Source organism: Carlito syrichta, unplaced genomic scaffold, assembly GCF_000164805.1.
Source record: "Carlito syrichta isolate Samal-C Ts95f unplaced genomic scaffold, Tarsius_syrichta-2.0.1 Scaffold303558, whole genome shotgun sequence".
Lineage (NCBI taxonomy): Eukaryota > Metazoa > Chordata > Mammalia > Primates > Tarsiidae > Carlito > Carlito syrichta.
This window is the reverse complement of record NW_007247654.1, coordinates 46091-61120: the sequence shown is the minus strand read 5'-3', so window position 1 is coordinate 61120 and position 15030 is coordinate 46091. Positions and strand designations below refer to the sequence as shown.

Genomic DNA, 15030 nt, shown 5'->3' with positions numbered 1-15030 from the left:
CGGGCAGGCACGAGCTGGGGCTGGGCCACCAGCAGCACCGCGCCCAGGAGCAGCGCGGCCATGCTGGACACCACCGCGGCTTCAGTGGGGCTCGCGCCGCTGGGTCATGAAGCGCCGCGGCCGAGAGGGCCTCCTGGTCAGTGGCACATGGACGTCGCGGGCTGCCGGTTACTGAAGAAGAAAGGGAGGGCGTTTTAACACAGAATAAGCGCAGAGCCGGGATCCGACGGACCGCACCTTAGCGGGTCTGGAGCGGTCGCCACATTCCCCTCCCAGAACTTTCTGCACCCTATAAAGCGGCAGGTGGCGAACACTTCGTGCCAAAGGCCAGAGACTGAATGCTGCAGGCTCTGGGGGACATACTGTCTCTTAGGGCGACTCTAGTTCTAACTAGGCTGTTGCAGATCCGAGGTAGCCGTAGGCCATACACAAAGGAATGGGAGCGGTGTGTTCCGAGAACACTTTCCTTAAGGACACTGACAGGTCAGTTTCATATAATTTTCACATAGCGCTAAAAATCATTAGCCTTTTCGCTTTTTGCATTTACTTTTTGCTATCATTTAGATGTTTAGCTTTTTGACCGTGCACAAACAGAGCTAATATTGCCCACCAGTCACCTTTTCCCAACCCCTACCATAAAGGATAAGGTTGAGGAAATCCTTTGGATTGCAGAAAATGCCAATAAAATATCTACTTCCCGACAACCTTGGCAGAGGGGCAGGTGATATAGAAGCAGTCTTTCTTTTTGCCCCTACTTTCTCTGCCAGAGCTCCTAATCTAACAGAGCAGGCGAACCTGTATGGAAGATTAAATTAGACTCAATTTTTCACCCTGTAACTAGCCGGTATTACCATGGCCTTCTTGTGGGGGAATGTGCTTCCAGCAACTTGATTCGGGCTTGGCCATTGGCATATGGACAGACGCGGCAACACACCAGTCCCCAGTCTGACCTCAGAAGACCTTGGGAGTTTCTGTATGCACTCTTGCCTTCACCATGAGAAGAATGTGCCCTGGCCAGACTGCAGTCCCATGGAGAGAATGAGACACACATATACCTGATGAGAGCCGCGTACAGCCATCCCAGCCAGCTCATGAATGAAGATGCATAATTGTGTCTTTGTGCCACTAGGATTTTGAGTGGTTTGCATTGCAGCATGAAATTGGCAGAGGTTATCTGATGCAATCTGACTGCAGGCATCAGGGCAGTATATGCCATGACTGTGATTTAGGTAGTGTACCCTGAGGACTCGTGTTCATTCATTTTTCCTGAAACAACTGGGATCGGCTTTAAAGAGGACCTACAGGGATAAACAGGAAAAGTCACTAGAAACAGAAAAAAGCTTTCATATGTACAAAGCTTTACTATTTTATAAAGTAGTCTCAGTCAATTCAGTTTATTTTCACCACAATCCTACCATGTAAGGTAGGAAGACAGGGCAGGTATTGTCACCATTTTATAGAAGATTGTCTTGTCAAAGGACACAAACATTTAGCCTATTTCAAAATGCAGAGTCCAAATTTAAAGCTCTAAATTCAGGGTTTTTTCTGGAAACCACCTCCTTTCCACCAAACTTCTCTTCTTTACCTATCTGAGATTTATCATATTTGGAAAAAAAAAAAAGTCGCTCAAAGACACAGGAACTGCTGGCCAAGATGCTTTGGAGTCTCAACAGAGGGACAAGTCAAAGGTTGTTTTTAAGGAGCTGATACATGGCAATCTGTGTTTGATACCCTCCCAAGAAGAACAGATTGAAAGTTCTCATTTATGTCACCCCTGTTTAAACACATTAAGGGAAAGATTAGAGACAGGGGACTGTGGGATTTACAAGCCAGTAAAAATGTTCAGCAAAAGAACCCATCATTTTCTTCATGGTGGTTCTAAAATTCACTTCATTAGTTTAAAACCGGAATATTCCTGAATGAATAAATGAAGAGAATTCTAAGATTTCTGTGATAAACCAGTCACTCTGCCTCCTCAAATATTGTGTCATCTGCTTGAAAAAATATATATTAAAGAGCAAGTACCTAAACAGATGGAAGACTTTGGAGAACTGCAATATGCTGGAGAAGGGATTGAGAGATTAGCGATACAACTCTTTAGGGGGGGAAAAAACCCAAATGCTTAGGAAGGATGGCCAAGTAAGGTGATTTCAGGTTGATTCCACTGATTTGATGAGCTCAATTTAATGGACCATTTGATTTAGTCAACTGACAGTTTCAGTATGTCTCAGTTAAATTTCATTTCCTTCTCAATTAACCTGTGTTCAACCAAATGGGGCAGTTGTGCTTGCCTTGCATACATTTGGGGTATGGGTTTGTGTGCATGTATACATGCCTGGTTGTGTGTGTCTCTCTGTGTGCGCATGCATGTATGTGTATGCATGTTTGACTTTTGAGTAGAATGAGGGAGGGCCTAATTACCACACACCAGAGACCTATGCCCTGTGTGTTGAGCATAGCTAGGCCCATCTTATAGTTCTGTATTCAGACCTAGGAAACAACAGATCCAATTTGTTCAATACTTAGGTGTAGAGGCAGAGGCTGGATCTGAAATTCATGCTGTCTGACAGTTCATGCACTTTCCACTATAATATGAGGTGTCCTGGTTAGTGCAGTGCACATCTGATATTTTTATCCTAAGGGGAAGTACCAGCAGACAGCAAGGAAGAAACTAAATATAGTTTGTCTTTTATGAAAAAAAATTTTTTTAACCTTGGCAGTTAGTAGTTTAAAAGCTCGTTGTTTGTACTTTAATGCTTTCTAAATATGTATTTACTTATATCTAGACTTTTTAAATTCCAAGACACCAGAAGTATACAGAAAAAGAAATGAGCTAAGTCATATATGCAAAAGTCATATATATACACACACATATACATATGCACATGCTATATATAGCATATATATATATATAATAGCACATATACATGCCATATGTATAAATGAGGTGCTGCATGCAACATGTGTGTAAGTATATATGTGAGTTTGTATATATGTATGCATGCATATCTAAATATATATATAACATATATTACACACACTCAGTGGGCATTGGGAGTCAATTTCCTTCTGTTGGGCTTTAATAATTTGGACTTCTCAGTGGCACAGACAAAATTTCTGGGCCTCTTGATAACAAATTCTGAAAAGAAAAAATCCACAAGCTCAGGTGAACTCGTAAGACAGTCCTCTGGGCTGCCCTGCTACTGCGGATTGTTCTGTAATAAACATGTGAATGCAGATGTCTTTCTGGTAGAGTAATTTGTGCTCCCTTATATGTATACTCAGTAGTGGGTTTGCTGGGTCAAATGGCAAATCTATTTTTAGTTCTTTGAGAAAGCTCCAAACTGCTTTCCATAGTGGTTGGACTAGCTCACATTCCCCCCAACAGTGTCTGAGTGTTCCCTTTGCTCTGCAGCCTTGCCAACATCTGTTGATTTTTGACTTCTTCATAACAGTCATTCTGACTGGAGTGAGATAGTATCTCACTGTAGTTTTGATTTTCATTTCTCTGATTATTAGTAACACAGAACATTTTTTCATATGTTTCTTGGCCATTTGTATGTCTTCCTTTGAGAAGTATGTGTTCAAGTCTATTGCCCACAGTGGCAGTTCTCAATCTGAAAGCTCTTTATGTGTGGAAAGCACACTATCTTTTTTTTATTATAAAGATGTGGGGTACAAGTCAGGGTTAGGTATGCAAATATTGATTATGCAGACAACCTTGCTGATGAGGTATACCCCTTCCTCCCCTAGCAATTTCTCTCAACTGCCAATCCTATCCCCCCCCGACAGTTTCCCACTACTGCCAATCCCTTTCTTATAGTATTATAATTACTCAAGGTCTGCTTATGAGTAAGAACATATGGTATTCTGTTCTTCGTTTCTGTGATAGATCTCTGAGTATGATCGACTCTAAGTCCATCCAAGTTGCTGCGAAGGTCTAACATCTAGGATCTACAAGGAACTCAGATGTGCCAAAAGGAAAAAGAAAACAGCCCCATTAAAAAGTGGGCAAAAAGCCGGGCTCGGTGCCTCAGCCTGTAATCCCGCGCCTTTGGGAGGCTGAGGTGAGTGGATTGCCTGAGCCCGTGGGTTCGAGACCCGCTTGGGCAGCGAGACCTCATCTCTACAATAAATCAAAAAATCAGCCGGGCGTGGTAGCACGCGCCTGTAATTCCGGCTACTCGGAAGGCTGAGGTGGAAGGATCGCCGCAGACCAGCAGGTCGAGGCTGTGGTGGCCGGGAGCGGCCACTGCACTCCAGACTGGGCGACCGAGTGAGACTCCAACTCAAAAAAAAAGTGGGCAAAAGATATGAATACACACTTTTCAAAAGAAGACACACGGGCAGCCAACAGACACATGAAAAAGTGCACAGTCTCACTAACCATCAGAAAAATGCAAATCAAAACCACATTGAGATACCACCTAACCCCTGTGAGAATGGAAAGCACTGTCTGCAAAGCAAGATTCCCTATCCACTCACAGATTAGGAGCTTCCTGAACAGAAAAAGAACCAAGAAGACAAGTCTGGACTTGTAAGCAGCACAAAAATAATGTCATTATTCCCTTTAAAGAAACAAACCAAGCTGGGCTTGGTGGCTCAGCCTGTAATCCCACGCCTTTGGGAGGCTGAGGTGAGTGGATTGCTTGAGCCCGCGCGTTCGAGACCTGCCTGGGCAGCGAGACCTCATCTCTACAATAAATCAAAAAATCAGCCGGGCGTGGTAGCACATGCCTGTAATTCCGGCTACTTGGAAGGCTGAGGCGGAAGGATCGCCGGAGCCCAGCAGGTCGAGGCTGCGGTGACCGGGAGCGGCCACTGCACTCCAGTCTGGGCGACAGAGTGAGACTCCAACTCAAAAAAAAAGAATCAAACCAGAGAAAATTGAACTAATGGTAACTGTTGAAAGCTTGGAGCACTTAGCTGGCATAAACACAGACACAGAATTCTCGACAACCCCTGGGACTGACGCCATATCCCTCAGCAAAAGCAACGATCTCAATTCCTGTCTGCAGTGCTTGCCACTGAGGAGGCACCGGCAACTTTGCACGTAGGGGTGGTTCCCTGCAGTTGCCAGGGCAAGTCCTCAAGAGAACTGATATTATTTTTTTAAAGGTGAGGTTCAGACATTTTCTAGAATGGTAGAGGCTGAGCAAGGATTCAAACTCAGTATAAACAGAAAAAGCTGGGGGGACTTCTTCATCCCTTTCACTCCTGAGTGATACCTGAAATAAGCGTACAAGGAGTTACAAGACCCTGTGGTTTGATTCTTAACCAAGAATCATGTGTGCGTGTGGTGGCTGGTCCTTTTGGGTTGATTCTTTAGTCCTGTTGAATATTCATACCTGGCACCAATGCTTTAATAAGGGACGGAATTTCTTTGAAGGCCCAAACTTGCTAGGATGAGCAAAATGAACCCCCGCTTTCCTTTTATAGATGGGTTAATAGATCCCAAAGAGATATCCAGCCACCTCTCTGTTTACTTCCCTTTATCGAAGAGGTTGTCTTCTGGGTTCTGCAGTTATAACCAAGCCCTGAGTTTTAAGAATTCAGAAGACAAGCGTCCTTCCCGTCAGCAGCACTAGGCTTCCTGGAGCCTCATGTGAAGACATCAGCCACATGCTAGGCATGAGAAACCTAAGGGAGGGTCTACAGGATTTTCCAGATGGAGCCTTCCTTTGCATTTAGAATTAAATCCAAACTCCTTTCCAGGCTGGAAAAGCTCCTGGAAACAAACGTGCTTTCCTCTGCTCTATCCCCCAGGATCCAGCGTGATTTCTGGAATATAGTAGGCACTAGAAATACAGTTTGCTGAACAAACTTGTCAAATGCAGTGGGCAGTTAAGCAAATGGCTGGATGTTACGGAGAAAAGATTTTAACTTCGTAGAAAGAGAACGTTTAAGGTAGTCAAACTTTTATCCCTAGAGAGTCAAGCAAAACCAGATGTCAAAAGGGAGATTCAACATTCCTAACAGTGATTGGACAAGATCACATGAGAGTGCAGAAAACACTCAAATTAAAAAAGGAGGGAAAGCTATTTAAAAAAACCTTCAAAAATATTTTAATTTTCTTCTTAAGTCTCTTTATTATATAATTCACATCATGACCTAGATTTCAAATGTAATTAACTATAATATATTCTCTCAGTCCCGCTACTGAAATGTATTCATGGAGGAAATGAAATAACAAAAATATTTTACAAGAGGTAAGTTTAAGGCATCAGGAACAGTGATGTCTGTCATCCCTCTCTCTGCAGGACACCCTCATAGCCCCTCAACAAGAGTTGGCAATACAAGTGTCACAGGCAAGAATCTCCTCTAGAGTAACAGGAATGATCAAAACACGAGACCACAAGTAGTTTATGGGATTTAACGAAAGGGTCAAAAAGAAAGAGATACTTGCTGAGTGCCCGCTGTGTACCAGGGGGTAAGCACTCTGGTATAAGTTGTATCTTCTAATGCTTGTAACAATACTGAAAGGTGATGGTTCTCACTTTATATTTTTTTAAGTAATGAAAAAGTGGTGAAGAGTAGAAGATAAGCAAAGAAATTTTTGCAGTTGGATAGATCTGGGCTAGAATTCTTATAGCTAACTGAAATCAGGAAAGTTTCTACCTCCCTGGGGGTCAGAGAAGTAGAACTACAAATATGAGTTTAAATCTACTTCATGTAAGTGTCATCGTGATTAAATAATAGTCCTTACACCAGCCGGGTGTGGTGGCTCAAGTCTGTAATCCCAGTACTTTGGGAGGCTGAAGCAAGAGAATTGCCTGAGCCCGCGGAGTTCGAGATCAGCCTGGGCAACATGATGAGACCTCATCTCTATAATAAGTAAAAAAAAAAGATTAGCCATGCATTTTAGGGCATGCCTGTAGTTCTGGCTACTCGGAAGGCTGAAGCGGAAGGATCGCCGGAGACCAGCAGGTCGATGTTGGGGTGGCCGTGAGCGTGCTACTGCACTCCAGCCTGGGCAACAGAGTGAGACTCCAAATTTTAAAAAAAATGTAAAAAAAAAAAAATTCATATAGATAGATGCACAGTGCCTGGCGCATTGTAGTCATGCAACAAATGTTAACAGCCTGCTTTTCTCCCAAAGACTGATATGGAAACATGTTGTTAGGGTTAAATGACTTCCTCAAGGTCACAGAACCAGAAAGTATCGAAGCTAAAATTCCTCTGGCTGTCTCCAGTGTTCATACTGTGCTTTCTTCTCCTTTGAGGGGTGATGCTTCCCCTTGGGCAGTGGGCATGCATTCCAGGCAAAGAGGGAGTTTATTCAAAAGCATGATAAAATAGCAGAAAGTATGAGATTTATTTCACTGCTACGCAAGAACTGCTTCTTTCCAAGTATCCCATGGTGCTTCGTGGTTTTGGTTTCTGGAATGTGCTCAAACCTGAGACAGACAGTTTAAACAACAGGACTGTCACTTTTTAAAAAATCAACCAAACTTCTGGACAAGCAAAAGCATCAGATTATTTGTTTATTGTCAGGAGCCAAAAATGTTTCCCTTTCATTTTTACACAACTGCATGAGAGCACCTTTCAGTGGTGTCAAATTTCCATTTTTGTCAGGTCATCTTGGAAATCAAGAAATCGGAAATAGATTTTAGTTTTGTGCCTGTCAGTCTACAAAAAGACAGTGATATTTCAAGACTTCCATGCATATTTATTTTCTTGAAATGCATGCACATGGCACTCGTCAACAAACGTTGACATTCACTTTTGTTTGGATTTACTTATGGTAATTGCTGTGAGGTGGGATGGGATGGAAAGAGTTCAGGGTAGAGAGGAACAAAGGTCATACCATATAATCTTAGTAGGTTTTCTTGGACCACATTTACTGCCTGGGAGAAAAACAGAAATGTAATTGGCCCCGTTTCCCCCCTGAAAAAGAGGAGGTCTCTTGGATTACCTCTTCCCCAGCCGCCTATGCTTCCTTGAATCCTTGCTAAGGCTGGGACGTTCCTTAATTGCAAAAGGTTAACTGGATAATGAACTCTTTAGGACTGAAGGAAGGAGATACCTTAGCAAACCAAGGAAGGCAACAAGGTGTGGTAGCAAGGGCAATATTATTTTCCAGTGTTATTTCTGAGCCTCTGCAGGATGACGCACACTCAGTGACAATAGGAGCATACACAGGATATGGCCCCAGGCACGTAATCTGGGGATGGCCAACCCAGAATGCTCCCTTCCCCTCAGGCCCCACACCCGTATGTACAGTTCATTCTGAGGCCATGATAAAGTGTTCTCTGTGCCTGCTGACCACATCACAGCTATGCATAGTGAATTCTTCTTGCACATCCTGCCTCGAAGAAGCTGGCACCCAGGATGATCATATTATATCATCTAATACTTGCAACGATGCTAAATGGTGGTTATGCTCATTTTTTAAAATATTATTTAAGCAATGAAAAGGTGTTGCATCCTTGGATCAATGCCCATAACCTTTGGTTCTCTTTAGTGCACCTCACCATTAGTTCATTAAGATGATAAAAATCCCACCCCGAGAGAGAGATCATAGCCATGTTGTGTTTATGCAATGTATTTAAAAGTATATTTTCATACTTCACCAGCACACTAGAAATCCTACCTTTTCATGCTTAACTCTGCACTCTGTCCTATGGAAAATGCTCGTATAACCTGTGTGCTTTTTACAATCAGGAGCAGTGTTTTTTTCTGTCGAGCTGGCCGCTCCTGGACCATCTTCTGTGTATGTATGTTCATGAGTAAAGTCCACGTCTCATCTGTTGTCTCCGAGTCATTTCTTTGACCTCTCAGATACAGTGACATCTCTTTTGGGGTCTTTGGGGACCCAGCACGACAGGCTGTGAGGGTTTCTTGATACAATGCAAATGATGAATGCAACCTGTATTGTAGGGGTCTGAAGTCAACCACACAATGTTATTCTCCAGATTAAGTGAAAGATTAGGGACCAAGAATTTGAATAAGGAAATCAGATAGGAGGTAGTGAAGCTTCCCTCCTGGGAGGGGGCTGTGATTACAAACTAGAATCACCAAGCTTGGTGCTTTCCAAACATGATATTCACATAGATCACCTGAAAAACCAGTTACAAATGCAGATACGAATCCAGAGAGGTCTGAGAGTCTGGTTCCTCACAGGCTCCCAGAGGAGATGGTCTACCCACCTACAGACCTTGAAACGGGAACGACCCTGTGAACTTGGGATATTGGCACTCATATTCTGATCTTGAGCCATGGCCTTTGGTTTTTCCTTTCCTGCTGTTGTTGGGGTAGTTTGTTTTCAACTTCAGGATTGAATCCAATTGCGACAGATAAAATAGAGAAGCATTAATCTGACCACAAAGATTGCATTATAGAAGGAAGGAGATGAAGGGAAGATGCTGAAATTAACCAAAGATTTAGAGCCAAAAACCTGGTCTCAAATGTCAGTTTTATAACGTAAAATTTGTAAGACAACCCTGAAGCTTGAAGCCTGAGACAGAATGCACTGGCCTTATATGGTTATTGCAAGGATTAAATAAAATAGTACATATGGAGTGCTTGGGATATTGTCATATTGCCTGGCCTGCGGCGAGTCCTCAAATCATGGCAGCTATTTTTGTTTAAAAAAAAGTGCTGTATGGTATAAATGGGATTCAGGGATGATAATTAGTCAAACGCATTTGTTCATTATCCAAAGTACTGCAGTGACTCACCCAGACAGAGGTTTAAGGAAGACAGGGCAGTGACACCTAGAAATGATCCAGCTCCCTGCTTATGGCAGGACAAGCAGTAGGTCCTGCATAAGTGAGCACCTTCTGCATGAATAAAGCCAGATGTGTGCAGTGGTGAGGCCCCAGTGAAGGAAGAGGAGGAGGAGCCACTCCTCCACATGTCTAATCTGCGCTGCTGTGCACAGAAGGCAGCGGTGACCTAAATAAATCCTTCATTAGAAGCAGAAACACACTGGCTCAGGCAGCGCAAGGCAGAGCTCTGTGACAGGAGGGCGGACGGGGCTTCTCTTGTGACTCAGTGCAGCTGAGTGGAAAGGGGCCTGAAGCTGACAAGAGATAGGAGCTAGGTTGCTTCAGCCCACTCAGGTGTGCTGGCTTCAGCTTGTGTTCCAGGTATGATTCAACCTTTGAATGATGCCATCTCAGTTGCAAGAGCCTTCTTGACTGGAGGGACAGTCATCTGTCAACCCACAGAAGGCAAGCAGCAATGAATTGCATATGTTTTTCTATAAATGCCCAGGAAAGACACACAGGTCATGAGAGGCAAAACAATCACATGCCATGATCTTGCACTGTCTCACCGTTTTGCTGAAAGGTGAACTGGTGTAGGCAGAGAATGGGAACCCCAAGGTCAAGTGTGTAGAGACTGGACTGAGTTAAAAAACCTGAGTCTTCTGATTCTGGACCCCCAATACATGGAAATCTGTCCTTTTGTGCTGGAGCTAGAAAGATTAGAATAGTTCACAGCTGAAAATACATTTGTACAAACCAATGGAAACTCTTTCCCTGGATGTGCAAAGACAGAGAGATTATTTGTCTCATTTCTTGAGCCAACCTGTTAAGAGCTGAATGTGTTTGTTCTCCTGAAATTCATATGTTGAGGCTCTAACCCTCAATGACATAGTTTGTGGAGGTGGGGGCTTTAGCAGATGCTTAGGTTTAGATGAGGTCAGATCATGAGAGCAGGGCCCTAACCTGATAGAATTAGTGTTCATATAAGAAGAAAAGACCATGTGAAGACACAGCCACAAAGGTAGCTCTCTACAAGCCAGGAAGAGGACTTTCCCAGGAACCAAATCTGCTGACACTTTGATCTTGGACTTCTAGACTTCATAACTGTGAAAAATAAATGCATACTGTTTAAACCACTACTCTGTGGCCTTGGATTATAGCAGCCCAAGTTGACTAGTACACACCCCCACGTGTAAAAAGTAGAAAAAAAGAGTTTTTGTAGAGACCTCCTCTGCTATGCAAGTCTTTAATCACACAACTGCCTATGAATTCAGGCAGGTGACATCCACGTATGAAGCCAGTTGGCTGGTGGAGAACTGTGGCAAGCAGCCCCGCACATGGTCTGTTTAAAGAATCAGCTGCTGTCAACTCTGACAGATTTGGAGATAAGGAACTAGAGAGGTGTAACCTTTGGATTTTTCAAGATTCAACTATGGGTATTTATGTGAAGAGTCCAGATTTTATCAGTGTAATAAATGGATATCAGCTGTCAAGGAAAGTGAAGGAAAGAGAAAAAAAAAAGGAGCATAGAACAAGTCTGCAAAGACTGATAACTAAATGCCTAAGGTCTACACTTTGCTCATAGGTGATCACTAAAACTTTTACAAGGCACTTATGAGGTTTTTAAGATTGTTCTGAGTGCCTGGGGGTACTGAGATAATCCAGACTCTGTTCTCAAGGAGCACCTTGCAATGTGAAGGCACACATGGAAGGCACAAATCACTAAGTTTCCTAGGTGGACACAGACTCAACCACAGCAACTCGAGAGCCCAGAAGAGGAGCTGGCAGAAGGGCAGGGAGGGCCTGGCAGGACTTCGTGGAAAGGGTCACATTTAGGGATAATTCTGGGGGAAACTTGGCCTTGGTTCAGCAGACAGTTCCACAAAGGCATTCATTCTGAGTAATCTGCAGCAGGAGATAGGGCTGGGAGGGGTAGAAGGAAGGCTTCAGCCTACACTGGAGTTTGCTGTGGGGAGCATCAGCCATGGTGGGTACTGGTAGATACAAGGATGTAGGAGCCTACAGGTGCCATAACTTGAGAGGGTTCAGTCCCTGGCCTAGGATGTTAGAAACAGAGTAGAGGAAAAATAGCCTTGGCATGGGAACAAAGCATAAAGTCCTCAGCTTGAATCTTAGCAATCCTACTTCAAGATGTACAGGTTCCAACTTGGGGAAAGTTAATAGAAAATCTTGGAAGCTTCAGCTTAGGTTTAGTCCAGGAGCTAGTTTTTATGTTTCTCTTTTGCATATGCATGTTCTTGGTTTATCATGGTCATTTAAAAACAAATATTCAAGAGAGTCTTTAGTTTTGCCAGGTACATGAAACATGCCAGGGTTGGCACAATGACTCAGATGCATCCGTGCCTGCAAGGAACTCAGGGGAAAACTGGCATAGAAACAGTGAAAGAAGGTACCTGGTAGGTTTTGGTTTCATACTGATCATATTTTTTTCCCTTTTCTGAACAAAATTGTTGTTGTTCACCTGATAGCGATGGATAAAGCAATACTGCATGGCTCTTTCCTCTGCCTCCCTCCCCTCATACATATCACTGTGATTTCCATTTGTCTCGTACTTGAATTGTTTAAAATTCAAGTTGAGTGTTTTGTTATTCTGACACTTTGGGGTCTACAAAATGAATTAGTGTCTCATTTGCCTCTGATTCAAGCTTTACATTAAACTGGGGATGCCCATTTTATTACCTTGCTAATCTTGAGATATTTGAATGCCATGTCTTCTATCCAGATGCCCAACCAGCTAGTTCTTACACTCAACCCTCTCTGTGATATCTTGTTATCTCTTATTATAATTTCACTAACTTCAGATTAAACAAAATGGTATATATCAAGTTAGACCATCAGGGGCCTGGTCAGTCATTCTTTCTGAGTATTGATGTATTGTACTTTATTATTATTACTTAAATAAAGTGTTTGAAACCAGCTGGCTTTAGGGGAAAAAAATCAGTCATCATCAAGATGAGTTCCAGGAGCTTAGAATGGGGAGACTTGTGGTTAAGAGCAGAGGTTTGAATCTTGGCTCCACACCAAAGTTCCTTTGTGTGACCAAGAGGAAGCCAGGTGACCTCTGTGTACCTTATTTTCCCATCTGAATTGTGAGATGGCAACAGTACCAACACTCGTAGGATTGTCTTAAGGAATAAAGAAGATATTTCTGCATGAAATGCTAAAGAGTAGCCCTGGCACATAGAAAGCCCTCATCAAATGCCAGTTATTGTCACTATCAGACTCCCATCTTTCATTGCTATAGCTGATAAAGGCTCTATGTAGGTATCATTATCACTAACACAGATAATTTAGGGCACATGAAATGCATCTCCACTAAGTCATCTTTGTTTGAAAGTGCCAACACACAAGGGAGAACGGAGTGCCGAGCTAGGAGACAGGAGATGAAGTCCAGTCCTTAGCTTTGCCTTGACTTCCATGTGATCTTGAGCAAGACATGGAAAAAACTTAAACTTTGCTCTCAAAGGGACATTACTGGGTTATAAATTCTAAAATCATATAAGATCCACAGAAAACTTGAATGCTCTAGAGCAGCAGTCCCCAGGCTTTTTGGCATCAGGGGCCAGTTTCATGGAAAACAATTTTTCCACAAACTGGGGAGAGGGGGTACAATTTTGGGGTGATTCAAACTCATAACACTTATTGTGCACTTTATTTCTATTATTGTTACATGGTAATATATAATTAGATAATTATACAACTCATCATTAAAAAAAGGTGTGAATGAAAGTGGTAATAAAATAATGGGATGGTCATGCATGAACAAAAACAAGTGTCAGATTCTGACGTAAAGCCTGTCACCAGATGCAGCTGTACAATTGAAGTACATCAACTCATTTGCCATTCACTGATAGCATTTTGATATGAGTCTGCAAGCAATTGATTTATGGTGGTCTCTGTGCAGTCAGACCTCACTGTTCATGTTCATCTGTGTTTTAAACCACTCCCCAGCGTGGCATCACCACCTCAACTTCACCTCGGATCATCAGGCATTAGATTCTCATAAGGAGCATGCAACATAGATCCCATGCATGTGCAGTTCACAATAGGGTTTTTGCTCCTATGAGAATCTAAGGCCACTACTGATCTGACAGAAGGCAGAGCTCAAGTGGTAACATGAGCGATGAGGAGTGACTGTAAATACAAATGAAGCTTTTCCCACTTGCCCACTGCTCATCTGCTGCTGTGTGGCTCTGTTCCTAAAAGGTCACAGACCAGAACCTGTTGGGGACCAGGGTCCCCTGCTCTAGATAATTAAGGAATATACCTGTTTGTCATGACAAAAGATATAGAAAAAATTCCAAGCTAAGCGATTACTGCAAAAAGTTAACCAGAGTTTTGTTACTTCTGTCAGCACCAGTCTAACATCTCAAAAGTTAAAGGTAGCAACATATATTAAACTTCTAAGCTGCTGAGGTTTTCTTGACAAAGGGATGTGGGGGGGGAGTGGATAATGCAATCTTTAGTTTAAAAAAAAGGCTTTCTTAGGGTAGAGTCTCTAAAACTTCAGTTGCTGCTACTCTATTCAGATCATATTTAGCACTCATTCAATTAGCATTAATTGAACCCTAGGAAATGATTAAGAAGTGGTTCAGTTAGACTAGGGAGTAATCTATACAGGATACTTAGCCATTATTTGGACAGAACAGAACAAAGAGGAAAGCATTATACTGTTATGGACTGAATGTTTGTGTCTCCCCAAAACTCACATGTTGAAGTCTAATCACATCTGATGGCATTCACGTTGGGTAGAGTGTTGGGGGAGGTAACTAGGTCATGAGTATGAAGACCTCATGAATGGGAGTAGTGACTTTGTAAGTAGAGGCCAGAGATTTAGCTCTTTCTTTCTGCCACATGATGATACAAGAAAAAGTCAGCAGTCTGCAATCAAAAAGAGAGCTCTCACCAGATTCCAACCATGTTGGCAACATAGTCTCAAGCCTACTATAGCCTCCAGAACTGTGAGAAATAAGCTTCTGTTGTTTATCCTTTGTCACAGCAGCCCAAATTAACTAAGATAAGTATTATATTAAAAGTTTATCAGTGACAATAAAATATATCATTAGAAGATAAGTCCTTCGGCCTGGGCAAGTGATGGGATAAGACATCTACTATCCTCACCCCTAAAGGACAACTTAAAGATCTTTTAGGCAGGATGGAGACAGTTTGCTCTAGGGCTTTTGCTTGCTTAAATGAGACATGCAAGTTTGGGATTCAGTGAGCAGAATTGCTTAGAACAACAGAGGAGGACTGAAAGCTAGAACAAGGCTCCCACTTTCTGGTTTTTGCCACATATGGT

General features: G+C 42.7%; 1 protein-coding gene across 1 annotated transcript in view; it reads right to left on the bottom strand.

Annotated features, from left to right (window-relative positions):
- HS3ST1 (heparan sulfate-glucosamine 3-sulfotransferase 1) overlaps positions 1-169 on the bottom strand; it is a 1336-nt gene extending 1167 nt beyond the window's left edge. Inside the window, 1 exon segment of the mRNA XM_021712642.1 lies at positions 1-169. This exon segment is cut by the window's left edge and continues 1 nt beyond it. Coding sequence (XP_021568317.1) covers positions 1-62 — 62 coding nt within the window. The 5' untranslated portion in view covers positions 63-169.
- Between the last annotated feature and the right edge of the window lie 14861 nt (positions 170-15030).